The 27370-nt window shown below is 40.1% G+C and overlaps 1 protein-coding gene across 1 annotated transcript in view; it reads left to right on the top strand.

The window, feature by feature from the left end:
* Positions 1-27370, top strand: part of inpp5f.L (inositol polyphosphate-5-phosphatase F L homeolog) — an 82941-nt gene that overhangs the window by 47947 nt on the left and 7624 nt on the right. Inside the window, exons 3-15 of the mRNA XM_018225000.2 lie at positions 446-582; positions 6767-6895; positions 10461-10634; positions 14855-14911; positions 15769-15967; positions 20877-21056; positions 22216-22283; positions 22366-22490; positions 22703-22780; positions 23812-23932; positions 24623-24751; positions 25128-25245; positions 26976-27174. Of these exons, the coding sequence (XP_018080489.1) occupies positions 446-582; positions 6767-6895; positions 10461-10634; positions 14855-14911; positions 15769-15967; positions 20877-21056; positions 22216-22283; positions 22366-22490; positions 22703-22780; positions 23812-23932; positions 24623-24751; positions 25128-25245; positions 26976-27174 (1714 nt within the window). The remainder of the gene's footprint in view (positions 1-445; positions 583-6766; positions 6896-10460; positions 10635-14854; positions 14912-15768; positions 15968-20876; positions 21057-22215; positions 22284-22365; positions 22491-22702; positions 22781-23811; positions 23933-24622; positions 24752-25127; positions 25246-26975; positions 27175-27370) is intronic.

Raw genomic sequence — 27370 nt, 5'->3', positions numbered from 1 at the left:
GTCTACTATAAAATCATATAAACATTAAATAAACCCAATAGGCTGGTTTTGCTTCCAATAAGGATTAATTATATCTTAGTTGGGATCAAGTACAAGCGACTGTTTTATTATTACACAGAAAAAGGAAATCATTTTAAAAAATTTGGATTATTTGATTATAATGGAGCCTATGGGAGGCGGCCTTTCTGTTATTTGGAGCTTTCTGGATAACGGGTTTCCGGATAATGGATACATATATAATAATGGATAATAATGGAGATATATATATATATTATATATAGATATATAGATATATAGATATATAGATATATATATATATATATATATAAATATTGGGCACTTGATTAATATACCTTTTTGCCTTGCTAAACAAAATGCTAAATCACTTGCCCCCAAACCACTAATGAGGTTTTACAGCCCCCTCACTCTACTCTTTTTGTTTCAGATCTTCCCTGGTGGCTTCTTCTAATCCGACAGAAGTCCCTGATTGGAAGCCTTCCCGGTGGCCATGAGATCTACAAGATCAACAAGATTGCTGCTATTCCTCTGTCGGCTGCTGAACCTCTGGACTTGGAGCTGGAGGTGAGACTTTGGAACGTCTGGGCAATTATGTGACTGTGTAGGATTGTCTCTGCTAATTTGATATAAATACCTCTCGTGTTACCTATCCTATTATTTGTTTGTATTCTCAATGGGGTTGTTCGACTTTACATTAACTTTTAATATCAAGTAGAAAGGGATATTCTGAGACAATTTGCAGTTGGTCTTCATTTTGTATTATTTGTGATTTGAGTTATTTATAGGGATGCACCGAATCCTAGATTCGGTTCGGGATTCTGGCAGGATTCAGCCTTTTTCAGCAGGAATTCAGCCATATTCTTCTGACCGACCGAATCCTAATTTGCACCCCCCCTAATTTGCATATGCAGATAAGGATTCAGTTCGGTACTCGGCCAAATCTTTTGCAAAGTATTCGGGGGTTCGCCCGAATCCAAAATAGTGGATTTGGTGCATCCCTAGTTATTTATCTTTTTATTCAGCAGCTGTCCAGTTTGCAATTCCAGCCATCTGGTTGCTAGGGTCCAAATTCCCCTAGCAACCATGCTCTGATTTGAATAAGAGACTGGAATATGAATAGGAGAGGCCTGAATAGAAAGATGAGTAATACAAAGTAGCAATAACAATGCCTTACAGAGAATTTGTTTTTTAGATGGGGTCAGTGACCCCCATTTGAAATCTGAAAAGGCAGAAGAAAAAGGCAAATAATTTAACTATAAAAAAAGCAAATGAAGACCAATTGATAAGTTGCTCAAAATTAGCCCTTCTATAATATACTAAAAGTTAACTTAAAGGTGAACCACCCCTTTAACATTGATGATTTGTTTAAATTAGTATAAATTATGGTGACACCAGTGGGAAAAAGTTTAAAAACAATGTCATGGCAGAGTTTTCAGTTCGCCAGTCCGCACCTAGGCCAGAGGAGTAAAGAAGGTTGACAGGCAGGTGCCTTATTAAAAACAAAAATACTTCTCTTTTAATACAAACGGCTTCAGATTTCTATGAGGACACGACAGGTGGACGGCTACGCTGGATATAGTTGGAATAGAAAAGTAAATATTTAAACAATAAACATTCCCTTTAGATAGGTGCCCTTCACCTTTCTCACATTCTGTTTACATGCAACAGAAATTAATTGTTGTTCTATCCTTGGTATGTGACACTATTGCAACATATTTAAAGGAGAACTAAACCCTAAAAATGAATGTGGCTAAAAATGTCCTATTTTACATAGTGAACTTATTGCACGAGGCTAAAGTTTGAGCTTGTCAATAGCAGCAATGATCCAGGACTTCAAACTTGTCACAGGGGGTCACCATCTTGGAAAGTGTCTGTGACACTCACATGCTCAGTGGGCTCTGATTGGCTGTTGAGAAGCTAAGCTTAGGGCTCGTCACTAATTATCCAGCAGAAAATCAGCTTCCCTGGCTGTAATATAAGCTGATGCTACAGGTTTGCTGATTATTCAATGATGATGCTAATTGCACTGGTTTCTGTGCTGCCATGTAGTAATTATGTGTATTGATTACTAATCAGCCTTATATTGTGACATTTCTATTCTATGTGTACTGTATATTGTGAGTGGCTCCCTAAGCTCAGTAAGTGACAGCAGCACAGAGCATGTGCAGTGAATCAGCAGAAAAGAAGATGGGGAGCTACTGGGGCATCTTTGGAGACACAGATCTTTACTGCTAAAGGGCTGTGGTTGCCTTGGGCTGGTACAGAAGCACAAAACATGTACAATATTTCTACTTACTTCTTTAGTTTAACTTTCCTTGTCCTTTAAAAAAGCCCCTTGGCAAATACATACCGGTATGCCTGCAATGTGGGTGATGCAGAATTCCATGTAGTTGTGTAATGTTTCATCTATATGTTAGTGGAGTAAAGGTGATAGTGATAATCATAATTGGGTTATATAAGTACATCGTCCCATAGAGAGTAGCTCCATGGTCTGCAATTTATTTGTGCCTCCTGGAAGGGGCATCCAGCCTGCAGAACCCCAGTGACTGTTTACAACTTCCGACAGCTGTTGGGCCCCACGGACTCCAGGATTTCCAGTTTTCTGGGGCCACACATTCCTAATAAGGGTCTGATTTCCTGCGAGGTGATATTCCTCCCCCAAATAAAACCGCAGCGCAGACAGCTAAAAAATAGAAATGCATAAATAATTATCATTATCTTGTTTCCAGTAAACTGAATTATTTGTCACCGGAACGGGCAAATTAGATTAACTTGCTACATAAAGCTCTGCCAAAAAAAAAAAAAAAAAACCCCAGCGTCTGCATTTTCACCATTTGTTTTTTTGCAAATGACAGAGTAGAAATTTCCCATCTGCTCATAAGGAGGGATTGTTTGTACGAGCTGTCTGTTCCTGGAATTTGGCTTTGGCTGATGCAGCAGTAAATTTCTATTTAAAATATAGACACCGCGTTGTCAGTCACCCGTGATGGAGTCTGTTAAATGGGCCCCGTAATTAGATGTTGTTAAAGTGCCTGCCTCTGCTCCATGTTTTCTACTAATTCACTTCTCATCCCTTTCAATTCCTTTCCCTCTCTGCCAATCTCACTTCCTTGCTCTGTTCAGCAAAATATGATGTATGTTCAGTATACAAATCCTTATAAACAGATCAGCCTTTCACTTTTCAGCTGTTACATAAAGCTGTAGAGTTTTTAGTTCACTTTTTATTCCAATCTTTGAGTTTGAAAAGGTATAACCAAACAATACGTCCGTAATCTGAAATCATTTTTAATACGTGTATCCGGAAACCCGTTATCCAGAATGCTTCAAATTATAGAAAGGCTGTCTCCCAAAGACTTCATTTTATCCAAATACTCCAAATGTTTAAAAATAATTTGTTTTATCTCTGTAATAATAAAACGGTAGCTTTGTACTTGATCCCAACTAAGATATAATTAATCCTTATTGGAGGCAAAACCAGCCTGTTGGCTTTATTTAATGTTTATATGATTTTCTAGTAGACTTAAGGTATGTAGATCCAAATTACAGAAAGATCCCTTATCCGGAAAGCCCCAGGTCTACCTGTAATTGTATTTCAGAAAGGGAGCCTGGATAGCTCGTTAGATAGAATTTACAGTGGTAATAAGGCTTTGCTAAAAAAAAAAATGGGTTATGCAGAGGCCCTGGGCAGTATTGATAAGTGGATCAGACATTTTTCAACCCCAACCGACCCTGACCTGCTACTTCACAACCCAAAGCAGAAAACAAGGCTAAAGCCGTATCACCACCGTAACTCTATTTAACAAGCTATCTAGGCTCCCTTTCAGTCAGTCTGTAATATTAAATATGGTTGATCCGCTAGGGGAAGTGCTCTCCGGTTAATTAATCAATTGGTCCCTAGGCCAGAAATCATAATGGGAGGCCACCAATCATAATGGGAGGCCACCAATCATAATGGGAGGCCAGCAATCATAACGGGAGGCCAGCAATCATAACGGGAGGCCAGCAATCATAACGGGAGGCCAGCAATCATAACGGGAGGCCAGCAATCATAACGGGAGGCCAGCAATCATAACGGGAGGCCAGCAATCATAACGGGAGGCCAGCAATCATAACGGGAGGCCAGCAATCATAACGGGAGGCCAGCAATCATAACGGGAGGCCAGCAATCATAACGGGAGGCCAGCAATCATAACGGGAGGCCAGCAATCATAACGGGAGGCCAGCAATCATAACGGGAGGCCAGCAATCATAACGGGAGGCCAGCAATCATAACGGGAGGCCAGCAATCATAACGGGAGGCCAGCAATCATAACGGGAGGCCAGCAATCATAACGGGAGGCCAGCAATCATAACGGGAGGCCAGCAATCATAACGGGAGGCCAGCAATCATAACGGGAGGCCAGCAATCATAACGGGAGGCCAGCAATCATAACGGGAGGCCAGCAATCATAACGGGAGGCCAGCAATCATAACGGGAGGCCAGCAATCATAACCGGGAGGCCAGCAATCATAACGGGAGGCCAGCAATCATAACGGGAGGCCAGCAATCATAACGGGAGGCCAGCAATCATAACGGGAGGCCAGCAATCATAACGGGAGGCCAGCAATCATAACGGGAGGCCAGCAATCATAACGGGAGGCCAGCAATCATAACGGGAGGCCAGCAATCATAACGGGAGGCCAGCAATCATAACGGGAGGCCAGCAATCATAACGGGAGGCCAGCAATCATAACGGGAGGCCAGCAATCATAACGGGAGGCCAGCAATCATAACGGGAGGCCAGCAATCATAACGGGAGGCCAGCAATCATAACGGGAGGCCAGCAATCATAACGGGAGGCCAGCAATCATAACGGGAGGCCAGCAATCATAACGGGAGGCCAGCAATCATAACGGGAGGCCAGCAATCATAACGGGAAGCCAGCAATCATAACCGGAAGCCAACAATCATAAGGGAGGCCAACATAATGGAAGGCTAACTATCCTATAGCTTTAGTTCAGCATAATGATTGCTCATTGTAATGAAATCACTCATTGCTATTTTTTATTGGAACAGCAGGTAATTTGCTCCTTTTTTTCTCCAAATTCGCACCCCTCTTCTCCTGAGGGAAATGAGGATTATTCTCCTTCTCTTTTAATTTTAATGGCACAACATTTCTTTAACACATTTTGATTAGATGAAATATTTTAATTGCTCTGTAGACTTTTTTAGAATTGATTCCACCACTTCACACATTGTACACAGACTTGCTCATATAAACACCCATCCCTAATTATTGAATAGGAGAAATGCTGAAAGACAATGCACCCCTTGCACCTTTGGCCTTAATGTCTATGTGGATTACAAGCGGTTATTTCCTAAAACAATTAGAGGCACATTTATTAAAGGTCGAATTTCGAATTCATGTGAGTTTTTTTGAACTCTAATAAATTAGAATATACTCGAATATCGTTTGGGGGTTATTTAATAAAACATGTTGAATATGTAAAACTAATATTACCGACCCAAAATCTTGAATTGAATTAGACTAAACTCGATTCAAGTTTTTTCTCTGAAAAAAATGTCAGGAAGGCTAGTAACATGTTCAAATTAGTCCCTGGACCTCTCTCATTGACTTATAAATGAACTCAGCAGGTTTTAGGTGGCAAATAGTCGAATTCTAATTTTTAGGGCTTGATAAATTCAAATTCTAATCAAGTTTGGATAATTAAAAATATGAATGTGAGAGTTTTGACCTTAAAAAATTGTTCAGTATAAAAATAAAAACTGGGTAAATAGAAAGGTTGAGCAAAATAAAAAATGTATCTAATATAGTTAGTTAGGCAAAAATGTAATGTATAAAGGCTGGAGTGACTGGATGTGTAACATAATAGCCAGAACACTACTTCCTGCTTTTCAGCTCTCTTGCTTTCCACTGATTGGTTATCCGGCAGTAACCAATCAGTGACTTGAGGGGGGGCCACATGGGACATAACTGTTGCGTTTGAATCTGAGCTGAATGCTGAGGATCAATTACAAACTCACTGAACAGTTATGTCCCTCGTGGCCCCCCTTATAGTCACTGACTAACTCAGAGTTAGAGAGCTGAAAAGCAGGAAGTAGTGTTCTGGCTATTATGTTACACATCCACTCACTCCAGCCTTTATACATTATATTTTTGGCTAACTAACTATATTAGATACATTTTTTATTTTGCTCAACCTTTCTACCCAGTTTTCATTTTACACTGAACAGTTCCTTTAAGTAAACTTTTAGTATGTTATAGAATGACTAACTCAAAGTAACTTTTCAATTAGTCTTTAGTTTTTGAATTACTTGCTTTCTTCTTCTGGCCCTTTCCAGGTTTCAAATGGGGGTCAGTGACCCCATCTAAAAAAAAACATGTGCTCTGTAAGGCTACAAATGTATTGTTATTGCTACTTTGTATTACTCCTCTTTCTATTCAGGCCTCTCCTATTCATATTCCAGTCTCTTATTCAGATCAGTGCATGGTTGCTAGGGGAATTTGGACCCTAGGAACCAGATTGCTTGAAATTGCAAACTGGAGAGCTGCTGAATATACAGCAAATTATCTCAGAATATTACCATACTAAAAGTTAATTTAAAGGTGAACAAAGTGTTGTGGGTTCTGTTGGTCTGTAGAATGGGATCATTCATGTTCCCAGTTGTGTTGCTTTTCTGGCAGACCTTTATTTTAGCAATTTTTTGGGCCTTTATTTGCTGACCAGAGTTTCTTCTTTTTTCCAGCTTTGCAAGAAACATCATTTTGGGATCAACAAGCCGGAGAAGATCACCCAGTCTCCCGATGACTCAAAGTTTCTTATGAAAACTTTCACTCAGATCAAATCCAATGTGTCCGCTCCGGCTAAGAAAAAGGTATCCGGGGGTTTATCATCTTATTTTCCCTACAGACTACGGGGAGCGTGAGACCTGAGAAGCTGCACAGTTTGCTAGCTAAGATTACCCTGTGATGATTATGTGGGAGAGAGAGAGAATTGCTGAGCGCTGTGCTAATGAATAATTAAAAAGCAGGACAGGTACAGAATATAAGAGAGAGAGAGGTTAGGTCATGTAACCCCCATTCTATTTGTGGTGGGACAGTTTTGTCTTAATACAGAAAAGACAAATACCTTTATCCAAGAGTCCACAGTACAGGTATGGGATCTGTTATCCAGAAAGCTCCTAATTACAGAAATGCCATAGCCTATAGACTCCATTTTATCCAAATAATCCGATATTTTTTTTTTTTTAAATGTTTTACTTTTTCTGTGTAATAATAAAACAGTAGCTTGTACTTGATCCCAATTAAGATATAATTAATCCTTATTGGAGGCAAAACCAGCCTATTGAATTTATTTAATATATACATACACATACCAATCCAAACCACATAATGTCAAATTTATTAGAGTGCTCGGATGAGCACTCTAATAAATTTGACATAAATTTTATATATATATATATATATATATATATATATATATATATATATATATATATATATATATATATATATAGTATAAATATAGTTATTCGATATCGATATTCAAAGTCGAAGGATTTAACTTCGAGGGTCGAATATCGAAGGATAATTAACTCTCGATATTCGACCATTAGTAAATGTGCCCCTTAGTGTTTAGTCTTTATATTTTTTTAAAGCACTGCCTCATTATTCCCAGTGTTCATTCATGTGGGTGCCACCTGCTTCTTTTTTTGTCATTCTGGGTCGTAATTAGGGATGCACCGAATCCACTTTTTTGGATTCGGCCGAACCCCCGAATCCTTCGTGAAAGATTCGGCCGAATACCTAACCGAATCCGAACTCTAATTTGCATATGCAAATTAGGGGTGGTAAGGGGAAATTTTTTTATTTCCTTGTTTTCTGACAAAAAGTCATGCAATTTCCCGCCCGCCCGTAATTTGCATATGCAAATTAGGATTCGGATTCGGTTCGGCTGGGCAGAAGGATTCGGCCGAATCCAGCTGAAAAAGGCCGAATCCCGCACCGAATCCTGGATTCGGTGCATCCCTAGTCGTAATGCTTCGAGCCTGTGTATTTGTGGTCTGCTCTGGCAGATGAATGCAATGCTGTTTGGTTCTTATTTCTGTATTTATTCAGTAGCACGACCTTGCCAATGTCCCAGGGTGCCGGATATTCCTCCTGTGCTGAGCCTGTGTACCAGAACCATAGTGATTAATCGTCTCTGGACTGTAAAGGATGCAGAGCCTGAACTACACACGTGGTTACCGAAGAGTAACTCTGCGACGCTGAAAATGATTAAACTATTTATATAGGCGTTGGACCGCCTTTCCGTTATTGAGAGCTGTCTGGATAATGAGGTTCCGGATAACAGATCCCATACCTGTATTATATTTAAGAGTAAAAAAGGAATAGCAGGTAGTGGTCATAAATTACCAACCTCTGTTACCCGAGTATATTAGGGACGAGACACGTGATACAGCAGCCCTCTATGTATATACATATATACTGCATGGCCTCTGCATACAATGTCTATTTAAAGAAAAACAAACTAGAATGTTAAAAAGCTGCTTAAATAGGGAATACCTGCCCTTTAGGTACTTAGTGCAGCATACACCGCAGGCCCATATTCAATAATGGTATGACCCAGGCCTGTGGATTGCTCTGCGTTCCAATCTATAGCCAAGATTATTGTAATTACTGAATACCTGGGTTTGATCACAACTTCGCTGGATTCACGTAGACACAATGTATTTAGTCTAACTAAGGGAAAGTGTTCCTTTTATGGACAGATGAATGTCAGTTGTTGAATAAAGTGTTGATGAAATATTTTAAACACTGAAGGAATTCCTTCTCTGCTAGAGTTACTTTTTTTCTCCCCATGTATGGGGAACATTTACATTCTATTTGAATGTTTGGGCCCAGACGCAGGGATTAGAATTTGTGTTTGTGCATACTTACTGTCTTCTGTGGCAGTGACATGTCTAAGTTATCATTACTGCAAAGTTTTTTAGGCAGGGAATAACAATTTAAAGGAGATCTAAAGCTTAAAAAAGTAGGTAGAAATGTTGTACATTATGTTTTGTGCTTCTGTATCAGCCCAAGGCAACCACAGCCCTTTAGCAGTAAAGATCTGTCTCCAAAGATGCCCCAGTAGCTCCCCATCTTCTTTTCTGCTGATTCACTGCACATGCTCTGTGCTGCTGTCACTTACTGAGCTTAGGGACCCACTCACAATATACAGTACACATAGAATAGAAATGTCACAATATAAGGCTGATTAGTAATTAGTACAGATAATTACTACATGGCAGCACAGAAACCAGTGCAATTAGCATCAGAATTAAATAATCAGCAAACCTGTAGCATCAGCTTATATTACAGCCAGGGAAGCTCATTTTCTGCTGGATAATTAGTGACGAGCCCTAAGCTTAGCTTCTCAACAGCCAATCAGAGCCCACTGAGCATGTGAGTGTCACAGACACTTTCCAAGATGGTGACCCCCTGTGACAAGTTTGAAGTCCTGGATCATTGCTGCTATTGACAAGCTGAAACTTTAGCCTCGTGCAATAAGTTCACTATATAAAATATGCCATTTGTAGCCACATTCATTTGTAGGGTTTAGTTCTCATTTAAAGGAGCCTAAAACATATTATGTGTAGTATAGAAATGCAGCATTTTAGATTTAATAGCAGTCGTATAGGCCTAGAAGTCAGTGTGGTCGCTGCTCAGTGGCAAAAAGCCCTCTAGTAGTGGCACAAAAGGTGTCACTTGCATTTTGTTACTGTATTCTGTACAAAATTTCCTTTGAAGGCTAATACCATTGCACATTCTAGGTTAAAGGGATTCTGTCATGGTTTTTATGATGTATTTTTTATTTCTAAATGACACTGTTTACACTGCAGATAATTCACTCTACAATATAAAATTTCATTCCTGAACCAACAAGTGTATTTAGTTGTAATATTGGTGTGTAGGTGCATCTCAGGTCATTTTGCCTGGTCATGTGATTTCAGAAAGAGCCAGCACTTTAGGATGGAACTGCTTTCTGGCAGGCTGTTGTTTCTCCTACTCAATGCAACTGAATGTGTCTCAGTGGGACATGGATTTTTGAGTGCTGTTCTTATATCTTCTACCAGGCATCTGTTATCTTGTGTTAGGGAGCTGTTATCTGGTTACCTTCCCATTGTTCTGTTGTTTGGCTGCTGGGGGGAAAGGGAGGGGGTGATATCACTTCAACTTACAGTACAGCCTTAAAGAGTGACTGAAGTTTATCAGAGCACAAGTCATGTGACTGCGGGCAGCTGGGAAACTGACAATATGTCTAACCCCATGTCAGATTTAATTAAATATAAAAGAAAATCTGTTTGCTCTTTTGAGAAACCGATTTCAGCGCAGAATTCTGCTGGAGCAGCACAATTAACTGATGTGTTTTGAAAATAATTTTTTTTCCCATGACAGTATCCCTTTAAAGAGAGCAAGGAGAAGGAGAAACTGGAACGGAGGCTGCTGGAGGAACTGTTTAAAATGTTTATGGACTCGGACTCCTTCTACTATAGCTGGACTTATGACCTGACCTGCTCCGTACAAAGACAGAGCTCCAGAGAAAAGAATGAGCTCCCACTATGGCAAACGGTCAGTATTCCGATATTATCATTTATACAGCACTAACGCATTATTCCACGCTCTGCAGAGAATGTTTCATTATTCATAGCTCATATCAGTACCTGGAGCCGTGCAGCATAAACACTCTACTCTTGCTCAAGTCTGTCTCATCAGAGACCAGTTCAACTACCAGTATATCTATGGGCTGTTGGAGGAAACCCGAGCAACAAAACCCACAAGGAAACCCACAACAAAACACAGGAAGTGCATACAAACTCCATACACATTGTTGTTGCTTGGTTGCAATTCAAAACAAGACACCAGTGTTGTTTGAAGTAATGCCAACCTCCCAGCTGCCATCCTACTAGCCGTCATCCAATGGTTTTATTGGCAGTATCAAAAACCAGCTTGGCACTAAGTATCCCTGTGCAGTTTTGGGACCCCAGGATATTTTGGGGGAGATTTTTCAAGGCTTTGAATTGAAAATTTTAATTTTCTAGTTTTTTTTTATGGTCAAATTTAACTAGTGAGCTATTCAAATTCAATTAAAGTTGTAAAAAAAAAAAATGTAAATTCCATTTTCAAAATTTATCATACCCTTGAAGAACTTGTATTTGCCACCTAAAACCTGCCGAACTGCTGTTTAAGGGTCAGGGCACACGGGGAGATTAGTCGCATATCGACAAATCTCCTCTTCTTCGGGGCGACTAATCTCCCAGAACTGCCTCCCCTGCCTTCCTGCCGGCTAAAATGTAAATCGCTAGCTGGATGGCACTCAGCGCAATTCGTTTTCCGAAGTAGCCTCACGAGGAAACTTCAGACGACTTCGAAAAACGAATTGCGCTGAGTGCCATCCCGTCGGCGAATTACATTTTAGCCAGCCTTCAGGCGACATGGAAAACGAATCCCGTGGAGTGCCATCCCACCGGCGATTTACATTTTAGCCGGCGGCATGGCAGGGGAGGCAGTTCGGGGAGATTTGTGTCCCCGAAGAAGAGGAGATTTGTTGCCGGGCAACTAATCTCCCTGAATCTGCCTGAAGTCAATGGGAGACGTCCAGGGTTCAATTTGGAGTTGTTTGCAGCTTTCCTGACATTTGGAGAATCGAGTTTTTTCAAATCAAATTCTATTCGGGTCGATTCTATCCATCCGACTTTTAAAAATTCGATTTTATTGATAAATTTCGATTCGATTTTCGAGTTTATGAATGAATACGAAATTCGACCCTTGATGAATGTGCCTCTGTGAAACATCTTTCTTGATGACCATTTCATAACTGAGTGGTTGAAACTAAACATGCCGACACAAGGAATTTACAGCTGTACTTGTCTCCCCGAGGGCCCACGTAGCAATTTCAAGTTAAGGAATGTTGGAGCACAACATATTATCGTGTGTACCTGACTCGAAACAGGGAGAGTAACATTGTTATGCATTAAAGGGATAGGATGGATCAAGCAAAATAAATGTAAATATAGTAAGACTGCTTGTAAATATATTGGTGATATTGGGTCACATTTTTTTTTCTTTACAGGCAGAGAGTTTGTAAAGAGAATCTTATGGGGAAGTGCCCTGAACAACACTGACTGTAGGAAGTTTTCTTAAAGGAGAAGGAAAGGCTAAGACTAAGTAAGCTATATGAGGAAGGTCTATATAAATACACCAGTATACCCTCAAAGTAATTGTGTACACATGGACTTCTCCAGGCTATGCTGAAAACAGGAAGTCTGTATCAGACTTCCTGTTTTCAGCATAAACCTCCAGGGCTTGGGCTTGAGCATGCTCAGTTTGCTCCTTCCTTCCCCTCCCTGCTGTAATCTGAGCCCAGAGCTATGAGTGAGCAGGGAGAGACTCAGGCAGGAAGTGATGTCACACCAAGCTAATATGGCAGCTGCCATCCTAAACAGAGACCTTCTAGAGCTGTTTACTCAGGTATGGTAAAGCATTCTTCAGAATAAATATGGTGTTATAGCTTGCACTATTGTGGCTAATCTATTGGCAATAAACTGATTCAGTAGCTTTCCTTCTCCTTTAAATAACAAATAAAAGGGATCACAAGCATTTTGTTAGAGGCAAAGAATGATGCAGTAGTGTTGTTGGCATCCATGCAGATGATTCCTTAGTCAGGCTGTATGTGCTATGCCTGATGTTGTGTTGCTTTGTATTAGGGGCAGATTTATCAAAGGTTAAATTTCGAATTCATGTTTTTTTTTTTACTCTAATAAATCTGAATATACTCACAACTTGAATGGGAGGTTATTTAAGAAAAAAATAAAATTCGAAAACGATCTAATAGGGACGATCCGAAAATTCAATTCGTATTCTACCAACTCCAATTGAGTTTTTTCTCCAAAAAAATCTGGAATGTCAGGAAGGCTATTACCATCTTCAAATGGGTCACTGGACCACTGCCATTGACTCCTACATGAACTCGGCAGGTTTTAGGTGGCGAATAGTCGAATTCGAGTTTTTCCCAGGGTCAAGGGATGATAAATTCGAATTTGAGTTTTGACCAAAAATCCAACTCGAAAATTCGAATTTGAATTTACAATTCGAACCTTAATAAATCTGCCCCTTAGAGTTGCCAGCAATACAATGTCAGTAGTACCTTTCTTATTTACAAATAAGAGCAAGGACCACATAGGGGATTTCCTACTGGCTGTAACAGTGTATCCTTCATATTATATATGTATGTAAAGTAATGAGGGAAGATCTAGAAACACGTATGTGTCATACATCAAATAAATAGGCAGACATCCAGATGGGCTTACGCTCTATTAGGATATATAAACCGATGGAAATCAGCTATAGAAGCGTGTCGCTGGTCTAAGATCGAGGCATTTCAGAACTCTAGATAAGTGTGTCTGTAAGGGAGACCTTGTGGGATATAAAGGATACATTATATAATTCACCGTGGCCTGGGCTTTGCACTCTTCCTCTTTGAAGCCTTTCATCAGCCTACAAAGAAATCTGGCCTCGTTTACATGTAGAATATGAGCGTAAGTTGCCCACAGGAAACAGTAAAGCAGCTCCCACCCATATGTATAAATGCAAATATACAGAGGAACACATTGAACTTGCCCTCGTCTATTTGTAGGAAAGGAAAGATAAATACTACCGATGAATTGTATTTTACTCACTGTTTATCCAGGTGGAGCTCTTGTATATTCAGGGTTTTATTTGCAAACATAACTTTCAGCAGGATTCTGCTCTTTGTCCATTGTCTTTTGTTTGGCTAGATTCTCCTTGGTTTAAGTCTGGTTCATTTGAGGGTTAAAGGCCAAGTCTTGATCAGGCTGATTGTACCATGAATCCTATGTCTCACTATTAATATAAACCTCCTTGTTGCCTCCCCGCTGACCTCCGTGCCCCCTGCTTTTACAAAGATCCCCTTTATAGACCTGATGTCTCGTCAGCTATCACTTTAAAGAAGAAGGAAAGCTACGTTTATTGCCAATAGATTAGCCACAATAGTGCAAGCTATAACACTATATTTATTCTGCAGAATGCTTTACCATACCTGAGTAAATAGCTCTAGAAGCTCTCTCTGTTTAGGTTGCAGCTGCCATATTAGCATGGGCTGACATCACTTCCTGCCTAAATCTCTCCCTGCTCACTCATAGCTCTGGGCTCAGAGTAGCGCAGGGAGGGGGAGAGGAGCAAACTGAGCATGCTCAAGCCCTAGCCCTTGAGGTTTAAGCTGAAAACAGGAAGTCTGATACAGACTTCCTGTTTTCAGCATAGCCTGGAGAAGTCCATGTGTACACAATTACTTTGAGGGTTTACTGGTGTATTTATATAGACCTTCCTCATATTGCTTACTTAGTCTTAGAAGCCCATGAGTACACAATAGAAGGAAAGAAATGTGCTGTTTCTTTTGACAGAGGACTCAGAGCAGCATTACTTTGAGGGTTTTCTGGTGTATTTATATAGACCTTTCTGATAAAGCTCACTTCATTTTAGGCTTTCCTTCTCCTTTAAGAATGACAAAAGACAAAGTGCCTATCCCTGACTGTTATTGCTTCCTTTTCAGAAGTATAAGGGCCCTGCTGCCTATGGTGGGTGGTGGACATTCCCAAATGGCCCCTAAATATATCCACCAGCACCTGCTATAGGCACAGCTCTTCCAATTCTCTTAAATGGAAAACAATAACAGGCAGAGAACTTGGCTTTGGCCAACAGTTTTCTCTCTAAAGTTATAGCCCTAATGTATGTCTGGGAATCTCACCTCAACCCAATTGTTTATCTTTCAGGTGGATGACCGGTTCTTTTGGAACAAGCACATGATTCAGGATCTCATCAATTTAAAGGTAATTGTCTGTTAAATCGATTGCTATATAACATTTGGATCTACCCCCCCCACCCCAAACTGAAGTAGATGTTCCTTTTGCATAGTGAAATGTGGATGCATTCTTGGTGTCCTTCAGATAAGCCAGTTTTAATTCATAACCAAATGTTTAAATGGTATGTTATTAAATAGGTAATCTAAATTAGGCCTTGCTGGGTTGAAGGAGGGACTGTGTCTAATTTAAAGGAATAGATTTACAGGAATTCCTAATGTGGTGCCACTAAACATGGATTCTGTACTTAGCCTGAAAACTATAAGCCTGTTACTTTGACATTGGGTTAAAAAAAGCTTTTGGTGGGGTTAATAAGGGCTTAAATGTGGGGATACATTTCAAATCAAAAAACTATGAGTATGAGTATGAGCATGGTTTTGTGTGTAATTGATCTTTCCAGACATGTTATTACGTTCAGTGAGGAGATGAGCAAAAGCCTAGTCTCTGGGATGGCAGTGGATGTGATCTACTTAGATTTAATTGATTGTATTTAGTAAAGTTTCTTATTTCAGTATGCCGAAAATTATATTAGATTTTAATTTTGTGGTAGTAACTCTGTAAACCCAAAAATGACAACTTTACTAGGCCTGCAGATTAATTTGTACTGATACACAAATTGCATGCTGTTCCTGAGGGCGGGTGTGAAAACCAGTGTTCTAGAATGTTCTGTATTCATATGTGTGTCGTTGCGTGGAGTTATAGCCACTAGCAATTTACAGATCGCTGCTGCCCTATATAACAGAGACAGAGAGCTAGTGATGGATCAGCAACTTGCTTTATATTGCCTCCTGTGCTGTGATTTAATAACCAATACCCCATTTCCATAGGATCCCCAGGGGAGTTTGTGGATACTGCCCATAATTCAGGGATTTGTACAGATCGAAGAGCTGGTGGTGAATTACAACGAGTCTTCGGATGATGAGAAAAGCAGCCCCGAGACCCCTCCTCAAGAACCCACCTGTGTGGACGACATTCACCCACGATTTATGGTGGCGCTGATATCACGGAGGAGCAGGCACAGAGCAGGCAAGTTATTGTAGAGAGTCAAAGCCCAACACAGAGCAAAGCAAAATGCAACATCTCTAGTGTGTTTTTTGCGAATGAGCCGACTGAAGGCTTCCGGACGCAAACACGAAAGAGGATTCTGCTACTGGTCAGAGGCTGAAATCTGCCGGCGAATTTCAGCAGGCTGATTTCTGCCCCCTTCTGCTCTAGCCTTGAAAAACAACCTCTCTAACCAGTTGAATATTAAAGGAGAACTAAAGCGTAACTAAAAAAGTAGGTAGAAATGTTGTACATGATGTTTTGTGCTTCTGTACCAGCCCAAGGCAACCACATCCCTTTAACAGTAAAGATCTGTGTCTCCAAAGATGCCCCAGTAGCTCCCCATCTTCTTTTCTGCTGATTCACTGCACATGCTCTGTGCTGCTGTCACTTACTGAGCTTAGGGAGCCACTCACAATATACAGTACACATAGAATAGAAATGTCACAATATAAGGCTGATTAGTAATTAATACAGATAATTACTACATGGCAACACAGAAACCAGTGCAATTAGCATCAGAATTTAATAATCAGCAAACCTGTAGCATCAGCTTATATTACAGCCAGGGAAGCTCATTTTTTGCTGGATAATTAGTGACGAGCCCTAGGCTTAGCTTCTCAACAGCCAATCAGAGCCCACTGAGCATGTGAGTGTCACAGACACTTTCCAAGATGGTGACCCCCTGTGACAAGTTTGAAGTCCTGGATCATTGCTGCTATTGACAAGCTCAAACTTTAGCCTCGTGCAATAAGTTCACTATATAAAATATGCCATTTTTAGCCATAATTCGTTTTAGGGTTTAGTTCTCCTTTAAACCCTCGTACAGGCTATGTGCACCCCAATTGTTTCTAAAATAGGACTGTAACCAATAGCCCTTCATGTATTGTAAAGCAGGTTTGGCAAAGATGATATAAAGTGTTACTGCTTCTCTGTAGTCACTATCTCCCTACTATACGTGTCATGGGCAGCTTCACAGGCTATAAATCTGCCCTAGAATAAACCACTATGAAAATACTGTCTGCAAACGGTATAAATGCTGATTATATATGACTGGCCACAAGTACTGCAATTAGTACTGACAAAGCCAACCTCCCTTTCTATGTATCCATTCCATCCCCTGAATATTTGGTCTCATCTGTCAAGTACTGGTGCAATATATATTAATATATTGAATATATTCAGAATATAGATGATACATTTTATACAGAACCTTTCACAGGTCTCTGTAATTATTCACGGCCTGGAGGAAACCGAATGTCATTTTTATATTACTTTGCAACGGAGTATTCCATGAGAGGCTGGAGGTAATTGCATTTAGGGTGAAACCGCTGACTGGACTGTTTATGTTCATGGTTATAACCCTGTTTCAAATAGAGGGTAAACAGGAGGAACATATATGGGATGAAAGGGTAAAAGCACACTTGGGTTAGGCAAAATATAGAGAGACAGTAGTCTAACTTAGGGGGCCTGTCATGTTTATGAGTATAACTGATTAAAGGAAACATTACACCAAAAAATGAAAGGGGTTTTTAAGTAATTAAAATATAATGTACTGTTCTCCTGCATCTGTAACACTGGTGTGTTTGCTTCAGGAATTATACTATAGTTTATATAAACTGCTGTGTAGCCATGGGGGCAGCCATTCAAGCACAGGATACACAGTAGATAACGGATAAGTACTACTATAGTTTATATAAACAAGCTGCTGTGTAGCCATGGGGGCAGCCATTCAAGCACAGGATACACAGTAGATAACAGATAAGTACTACTATAGTTTATATAAACAAGCTGCTGTGTAGCCATGGGGGCAGCCATTCAAGCACAGGATACACAGTAGATAACAGATAAGTACTACTATAGTTTATATAAACAAGCTGCTGTGTAGCCATGGGGGCAGCCATTCAAGCACAGAATACACAGTAGATAACAGATAAGTACTACTATAGTTTATATAAACAAGCTGCTGTGTAGCCATAGGGGGAGCCATTCAAGCACAGGATACACAGTAGATAACAGATAAGTACTACTATAGTTTATATAAACAATCTGCTGTGTAGCCATGGGGGCAGCCATTCAAGCACAGGATACACAGTAGATAACAGATAAGTACTACTATAGTTTATATAAACAAGCTGCTGTGTAGCCATGGGGGCAGCCATTCAAGCACAGGATACACAGTAGATAACAGATAAGTACTACTATAGTTTATATAAACAAGCCGCTGTGTAGCCATGGGGGCAGCCATTCAAGCACAGGATACACAGTAGATAACAGATAAGTACTACTATAGTTTATATAAACAAGCTGCTGTGTAGCCATGGGGGCAGCCATTCAAGCACAGGATACACAGTAGATAACAGATAAGTACTACTATAGTTTATATAAACAAGCCGCTGTGTAGCCATGGGGGCAGCCATTCAAGCACAGGATACACAGTCATTTTCAGTATATGCTGAAATTGCAAACTGGAGAGCTGCTGAATAAAAAGCTAAATAACTCAAAAACCACAAATAATACAAAATGAAAACCACTTGCAGATTGTCTCAGAATATCACCCTCTACATCATATTATAAGTTCATTTAAAGGTGAAGTACCCCTATTAATGTTTTTGATGATTTGCCACAACCCCTAAGCTTAGCTTCCCTACAATAGCCTGGAGCACACGGAGCATGTGCAGTGCCACTGACACACACATGATGCCTGACAAAATCCAAAATGGAGAACTGCTGGGGTCAGCTTTGAAGACCGGCATTATTACTGTTATAGGGCTGGTACAGTAAGTTCTGCATAGAAAAAAAGAGCATTTCTAGCCATATTTATTTCTAGGCTTTAGTTCTTCCTATATTTCCACCTTTAAATCCATTTCTAGCACATTACACATTCAGCCGTAATAAATGAGGACAGTGAGTTTCTTTAGAAGGTTTCAGCTGACTGTCTTTATATTGGTACAGTTATAAAATCCATAGACACTTATCATCAACAGCTCATTAGCGGGTTGTAGTCGGTTTGTACACAGGTCTGTGCAGTTAATAGGCAGTTACAGGTACGGCACATAATTATACGGCACAACCGCTTCATTAGGCTTTATGATCCATTCATGAATACAAAGCAGCATCAATTATGATTAGAGCAGGAGGCGGGGCAATCTGTGTGTAGGAACTGAATACCATTGTACCAGGCGGAGTGTTTATTCTCTGGCCAGTGACACAGCACATGACGCTACACACATTCCCGGATCATTTGTAAACCAGCCCAGATCAGATTTCTGTATAAATAGAGAAACATCTTCCGCCTGCAGCTTTATAGTGACTGGTCATGTGCAGGTTTTCTACTGAAATAGTCTGGGAAATAGAAATGCCCTGTGGTATTTGCCACTAGTCTTCTCATTTATTCTTGTCACAACTGATTATTCTCCTGTCCCTTGATACCTGTCAGTGCCCGGCTTCTTCCCTCTGCCCATCTACTTGCACCCCCTCCCACATATACACAGCTTGTATTTGTATCAGCTTTCTACCTTTATTGTGTGTCTGATGTACACCTGTCCTTAACCCTGTCACTGCCTGTCTTATCCCTCAACACCTGACCTTAAAGGGGAACTAAAGCTTAACTAAAGAAGTAGGTAGTAATGTTGTACATGATGATTTGTGCTTCTGTACCAGCCCAAGGCAACCACAGCCCTTTAGCAGTAAAGATCTGTGTCTCCAAAGATGCCCCAGTAGCTCCCCATCTTCTTTTCTGCTGATTCACTGCACATGCTCTGTGCTGCTGTCCCTTACTGAGCTTAGGGACCCACTCACAATATACAGTACACATAGAATAGAAATGTCACAATATAAGGCTGATTAGGAATTAATACACATAATTACTACATGGCAGCACAGAAACCAGTGCAATTAGCATCAGAATTGAATAAACAGCAAACCTGTAGCATCAGCTTATATTACAGCCAGGGAAGCTCATTTTCTGCTGGATAATTAGTGACGAGCCCTAAGCTTAGCTTCTCAACAGCCAATCAGAGCCCGCTGAGCATGTGAGTGTCACAGACACTTTCCAAGATGGTGACCCCCTGTGACAAGTTTGAAGTCCTGGATCATTGCTGCTATTGACAAGCTGAAACTTTAGCCTCGTACAATAAGTTCACTATATAAAATATGGCATTTTTAGCCTCATTCATTTTTAGGGTTTAGTTCTCCTTTAAAGAGATACTGTTTTTTTTTTTTGAAAATGCATCAGTTAATAGTGCTGCTCCAGCAGACTTCTGCACTGAAATCTGTTTTTTAAACGATCAAACTGATTTTTTTTATATTTAATTTTGAAATCTGACATATTGTCAGTTTCCCAGGTGCCACCAGTCATGTGACTTGTGCTCTAATAAACTTCAGTCACTCTTTACTGCTGCACTGCAAGTTGCAGTGATATCACCCCTCCCCAGGATCCCATCAGCAGAACAGTGGGAAGGTAACCAGATAACAGCTGCCTGGTAGATCCAAGAACAGCATTCAATAGTAAAATCCAGGTCCCACTGAGACACATTCAGTTACATTGAGTAGGAGAAACAACAGCCTGCCAGAAAGCAGTTCCATCCTAAAGTGCTGGCTCTTTCTGAAATCACATGACCAGGCAAAATGACCTGAGATGCACCTACACACCAATATTACAACTAAATACATTTGCTGGTTCGGGAATGACATTTTATATTGTAGAGTGAATTATTTGCAGTGTAAACAGTGTCATTTAGAAATAAAAACAGCATCATAAAAATCATGACCGAATCCCTTTAACCCTGTCACTGCACAGTAACCGCTACCTGCATAACTATTCTTAACCCCTCACTGATTGATTAAGCAGCAGCATTATTGGAATTATATTAATATTTCTTCTCTGTAGGAATGAGGTACAAGCGCCGAGGGGTTGATAAAATTGGGCACGTGGCCAACTATGTGGAAACAGAACAACTCATCCACGTCCACAACCACACCTTGTCCTTTGTGCAGACCAGGGGGTCGGTGCCAGTGTTCTGGAGCCAGGTCGGATATAGGTACAACCCACGCCCGCGACTAGACAAGAGTGAGTTTTCGAATTCTGTCCTCGTTTTTACTAAATAGGGCCTAAGATTGCTATAGTCCAGTAATCCATAAAAAGCAACTCACCCCAAAGACCAGGTGATTGACCTCAAAAATGTAAACTTAGTAACAGCTACTTCTCTCCTTACCTGGCAGAATAAACCTTTTTCAAATGGTGTTCCTCCCCAAATTGTTATATGCCCTGCATAATTCCCATATAACATTCCGCTCCCAATGATTCAAACACGTAGAGAACTTAATTTGGAGATTCCTATGGGCAGTAACTCATGGGGTCCTGGCTCTCCCTAACCTGAAACTATATTTTTGGGCTGTTCAAATGATATAATGGCCAGTGCCTCCAGGGAATCTATTATATTGGACTTTGAAGGCACCCAAACATCGGCCATTTTTAGTGCTGAATTGTCAGATACTGTTGTTTCCATCCGTATATCTGACCATTCAGCTCGACACGTATTGAAACGAACAATCTTTCCTGGAGAGATCATAAATGTAATGTATATGGCCACCGTTACTGTTAATATGATTCTATTTTGAAGGCACATTATTAGGGTGGTTGTTTGTATTTAAAGGATAAATAAACCTTTGAAATAAGTGAATGAAAAATTGATGTGGGGCTATTCTAAGCCCTTTTGTGATTTACATTCATTATTTATTTTCTTTCTATTCCAAGATATTAAGGGATACATGTACTGTTAATATGAATGAATTTTGTTACAACAGCGCCACCTGCTGGTCAGTTTCTGACCAGTCTGACCACCAAGTAGTCAAGGAAGTTGTCAGGAGAAAGAAAGCGGCTGCTTTGATGTTCTTCTGCTTAGGAAAACAATTAGAAACCTTTCTCACATCTTTCCTAAGCAGAACAACATCACCCTCTTTCTTTCTCCTGACAATTTCCTTGACTACTTGCTGGTCAGACTGGTGGGAAACTGACCAGCAGGTGGAGATGTTGGACCAAAATCCATTCATATTAACAGTACATGTATCCCTTAATATCCTGGATACAAAGAAAATAAATAATGAATGTACATTACAAAAGTGCTTAGAATAGCACCCTCATCAATTTTACAGTCACTTATTTTAAAGGTTTACTTATCCTTTAAGAATACAATGTTGTGGGTTAACTGTTTGTATGTCTCCTGCAGCTGAGAAAGAAACAAGCCAGTATTTTGCCCTGCATTTTAATCAAGAGCTGGGGGTCTACCAAAAGCAGGTACGTATAAACTAAATCTTTATTTAACTTGGTTTCTATTACACCATGAAAAAGCTGACGTGTTTGTGTTATTCACTGGCAGGTTATTATTAACCTGGTGGACCAGGCTGGCAGAGAGAAGATCATTGGAGACGCCTACCTGAAGCAAGTTCTAATGTTCAACAACCCCAACCTCACCTATGTGACCTTTGACTTTCACGAACACTGGTAGGAGCAAAAGTTTTACGGTGCCTTCCTCTAGATAATGTGGCTTGGATGCTTCAGAGGCTGCAGAACTGCAACTCTCTAAGCCCAACCCACCAGCAGAAGTACAGAGGGATTGTGGGTTTTGTAGTTTTTTGCAGCTTCCCAGAGGATGCCTGTCCCTGTTTCTATAGTTACCTATAAGCCTGTGTTCATTTTTGTCTCTCTTTATGCAGCCGTGGAATGAAATTTGAGAACGTTCAGACTCTGACAGATGCAATTAGCGACATTATTGTTGACATGAAATGGTGCTGGTGAGTGAACACCTGACTGTTATTTTCTTATGTTACACGTGCGTTCATTTCTAGGGAAGGAAAAGGAAGAATAATTGGCAAGCCTTCCTTTTCGCCACTCGATAGATATAAGTTCGACTTTATTTCAGCACTTTAAAAACATGAATGTCCTGACACATTTCGGATCAGATGATACGTAGTTAACTGATGCGAAACGCGTCAGGATGTTCATGTTTTTAAAGGATATGTAAGGATAAGTGAATGTAAAATTGATGAGGGTGCCACTCTAAGCCATTTTACATTCATTATTTTTTTTTTTTAATTCCAAGATATTAAGGGATACATGTACTGTTATATGAATACATTTTGTTACAACAGCTCCACCTGCTGGTCAGTTTCCCACCCGTCTGACCACCAAGTAGTCAAGGAAGTTGTCAGGAATTATTTGACTTCTTCTTACTCTTTCCATTTTTCAAATGGGGGTCACTGACCCCATCTAAAAACAAAATCTCTGTAAGGCTACACATGTATTGTTATTGCTCTTTTTTATTTTTCATCTTTCTATTCAGGCCTCTCCTAATCATATTCCAGTCTCTTATTCAAATCAATGCATGGTTGCTAGGGGAATTTGGACCCTAGAAATCAAATGGCTGAAATTACAAACTGGAGAGCTGCTGAATAAAAAGCTAAATAACTCAAAAACCACAAATAGTAAAAAGTGAAAACCAATTGCAAGTTATCTCAGAATATCACTCTCTGCATCATACTAACAGTTAATTTAAAGGTGAACAATCACTTTAACTTGATTATAGCCATGTTGCTAATTTTGTGTGGAGCTACAGCTCCAATGCTTCTTTATTGTATGTTGTTTACAGGTCCCTAATTTGGTTTTAGTAAGAGAATTAACCCTGTAGAAATCATTTATTGCTGTTGTGTGCACCCTCTTTATGCACCGGTTGTTTCTTGGAAAAGCTTAGGTGCAGCACACCTGAACATTCTCTTTATCAGGACTTCCTATTAGTGCATAACCTGTTTCCTGTTATTTTTGGAAGGGTGGATCAGGCGGGGGTGATCTGCAAGCAGGAAGGTATTTTCCGAGTCAACTGTATGGACTGCTTGGATCGTACCAATGTCGTGCAAGCTGCTGTTGCTCGGGTGGTGATGGAACACCAGGTAACTATTTGTGTTTCACTACTCCAATGTCAGTTACGTTGCTTTCCTACGGACATGCTATAGGGCAGCAGTAGGGTTGCCATCTCGCCCCTTTTAAACCAAACACATATGTAATCCACAGCCTGCATTGCGAATTGGCAATTCATTTAGATGCATGTTGCAGACTGAACTGATTTAGGTGCGGCTGGTGCCGACACGTCGCCATGCGTGGAAATCATGCAAAGTTTAACGTTTCAAATTTTTAATTCAGTTGCAGACTCTAAACTGTTACATTTTTGCAACATTCAGTTGATAAATTTCTCAGCAGCGTCTCGAGTATCAGCGACTATTGTATCAAGTCTAACAGCTGCCTGTAATGAAACCCAGAGATTCTGCTCAGCAGGACAAAGAAAAGAAATGTATCAACTAATTGTATCTATTTAGATCAGTTTACAGGGTCGGCGACCCCCCTACCTTTAGGAGGTGAAAAATGACACTTTACGCTTCAATATTAGAAAAACTGTGACACATAGAAAATAGAAAGTAATTGGAAAAAGTATTTATTTCTGGTGATCTACCTGAAAACAACTAGTTGTTTGAAGGTGAACCACCCCTTTAATATTAGAATTACGTGATATCCCTTATACATGACCTTCTGTGTTTTTTACCCCGTGCTATAGTTATTCAAATATTATTACACTTCTTTTCCAGCTTAAAAAGTTAGGTGTGATGCCTCCAGAACAGCCTCTGCCGATGAAGTGCTATCGCTTGTACCAGATCATGTGGGCGAACAATGGAGATTCCATCAGCAGGCAGTATGCGGGCACAGCCGCTCTCAAGGTAACACTGGTTTTTTATCCTTTACTTTTCCTGGATCATCAGCATTAAAGGGGGAATATCCCTGCAAAAAATGTGTCTTCTAAAGGTGAAACCTGAGCACTGATTGCTGTTAGGCAAAAGCTTATATTACTAAAGCAGGAAGCATCCGTCATATTCATATTTATACCTATGTATCATATCTATATAATTCTCTATATTAATCCCCGAGTGCTGAGTGTTCTGTGTCTCAGGGCAGTGTCGATCAGCAGCCAATGGTAGAATTAACTTATACAAAATATAACCTAAAAAAACACTTTTGTGCACCTCCATTATCATAATGTTACAGCAAATACGTCATTCTGAAATTATATTTCTTTGTATTAAATGTCATTTACAGGGAGACTTCACTCGGACTGGGGAAAGGAAATTGGCTGGTGTGATGAAAGATGGTGTTAACTCTGCAAACAGATACTACCTGAATCGCTTTAAGGATGCATATAGGCAGGCTGTGATTGGTAGGTAAAGAACTGTGTCCAAGGCAGATTGGACTGCATGTGGTGGGTGGGGCTATAGAGTTTTAAAGGAATTTTTGAGTATGAAAATTGAAAACTGGGTAAATAGATAGGCTGTGCAGAATAAAAAATGTTTCTAATATAGTTATTTGGCAAAAATGTAACGTATAAAGGCTGGAGTGACTGGATGTGTAACATAATAGCCAGAACACTACTTCCTGCTTTTCAGCTCTCTTGCTTTCCACTGATTGGTTAAAAGGCAGTTACCAATCAGTGACTTTCGGGGAGGCCACATGGGTCATAACTGTTGCTTTTGAATCTGAGCTGAATGCTGAGGATCAATTGCAAACTCACTGAACAGTTATGTCCCATGTGGCCCCCCTTATAGTCACTGACTAACTCAGAGTTAGAGAGCTGAAAAGCAGGAAGTAGTGTTCTGGCTATTATTTGTAAAGCGCTGTTAAGGAGCCGCAGTGCTGTACAGTGCATAAAAGTTCAATATATATAAAACTATAAATGGGGGAGACAAATCACATAATAAACATATACAGAATCATAGGACAAAGAGCTTTAGTGCTATGTAGTAAGAGACATAGTGGGAAGGAGGTCCCTGCCCCGTAGAGCTTACAGTCTAATTATGTTACACATACAGTCATTCCAGCCCTTATACATTACATTTTAGTCTAACTATATTAGAAACATTTTTTATTTTACACAGTATATGTGGTGCCACAGTAAGTCCCAGGAGAATAGGGCATCCTGGGAGATGTTACCAATAGGGATGCACCACATCCACTATTTTGGATTCGGCCGAACCCCTGAATCCTTCATGAAAGATTTGCCCAAATACCGAACCGAATCTGAATACTAATTTGCATATGCAAATTAGCGGTGGGAAGGGGAATACATTTTCTATTTCCTTGTTTTGTGACAAAAAGTCACCCATTTCCCTCCCCATCTCTAATTTGCATATGCAAATTAGGATTTGCTTCGGCTGGGCAGAAGGATTCGTCCGGATCCTGCTGAAAAAGGCCGAATCCCGAACCAAATCCTGGATTCGGTGCATCCCTAGTTACCAATGATGTCCACCAGCAGCTTCATGTAGACTGGCAGTTATAATATAAATTGCAGCTTCTCAGTTGCCTGCAGGTCATGCTGTTTTATGAGCCTGAATTTAAAGAAGTGGTTCAACTTTAAGTAAATTTTTAATAAGTTATCGAATGACTAATTCAAAGCAGCTTTTCAACTGGCCTTCATTTTTTTTTTTTTTATAACTTTTGAATTATTTGCGTTCTTCTTCTGACTCTTTCCAGTCAATTCGGGGTCACTGACCCCATCTTAGAAAAAAACAAAACAATTCTCTGTAAGGCTACAAATATATTATTATTGATACTTTTTATTCCTCATCTTTCTATTCAGATCTTTCATATTCCAGTCTCTTATTCAAATCAGTGCATGGTTGTTAGGGTAATTAGGACCCTAGCAACCAGATGGCTGAAACTACAAACTGGAGAGCTGCTGAATAAAAAGCTAAATAACTCAAAAACCACAAATAATAACAAAATGAAAACCAATTGCAAATATCCTCAGAATATCACGCTCTACAGCAAACTAAAATTAATTTAAAGGTGCACAACCCCCTTTAATGACTCAAGGCACCTATCTGACATTACTTTAAAGCAGTCTCTTGCCGGGTTGTCACCCTCTTCCTAACATTTTTACTTATTCTCTAGATTTGATGCAGGGGATCCCTGTGACAGAGGATCTTTATTCCATCTTCACCAAAGAGAAGGAGCATGAAGCGATGCACAGGGAGAGTCAAAGGAACCACCAGGAGCTGATCAGCCAGTTGCTGCAGAACTACATGCAGATGCTCCTGCCCGACGACGAGAAGTTCCACGGTGGCTGGGCTCTCATAGACTGCGATCCCAGGTCTGTGTTTAACTGAGAGACCCAGGACTGGAAACTACAGGCACGGGGGTATATTTATCAAGGAGTGAAGTTAGAGATCTCACAGTCCTCTACAGTGAAATTCCGACACTCTCCATTAATTTCTATGGAATTTTTAAAAGAGTATTTATCAATCGGTGAAAGTGAAAGTTCAACCTTTGATAAATTTCAAAATCCC

Source organism: Xenopus laevis, chromosome 7L (assembly GCF_017654675.1).
Source record: "Xenopus laevis strain J_2021 chromosome 7L, Xenopus_laevis_v10.1, whole genome shotgun sequence".
Taxonomy (NCBI): Eukaryota; Metazoa; Chordata; class Amphibia; order Anura; family Pipidae; genus Xenopus; species Xenopus laevis.
This window is presented reverse-complemented; position numbering and strand designations above follow the sequence as displayed.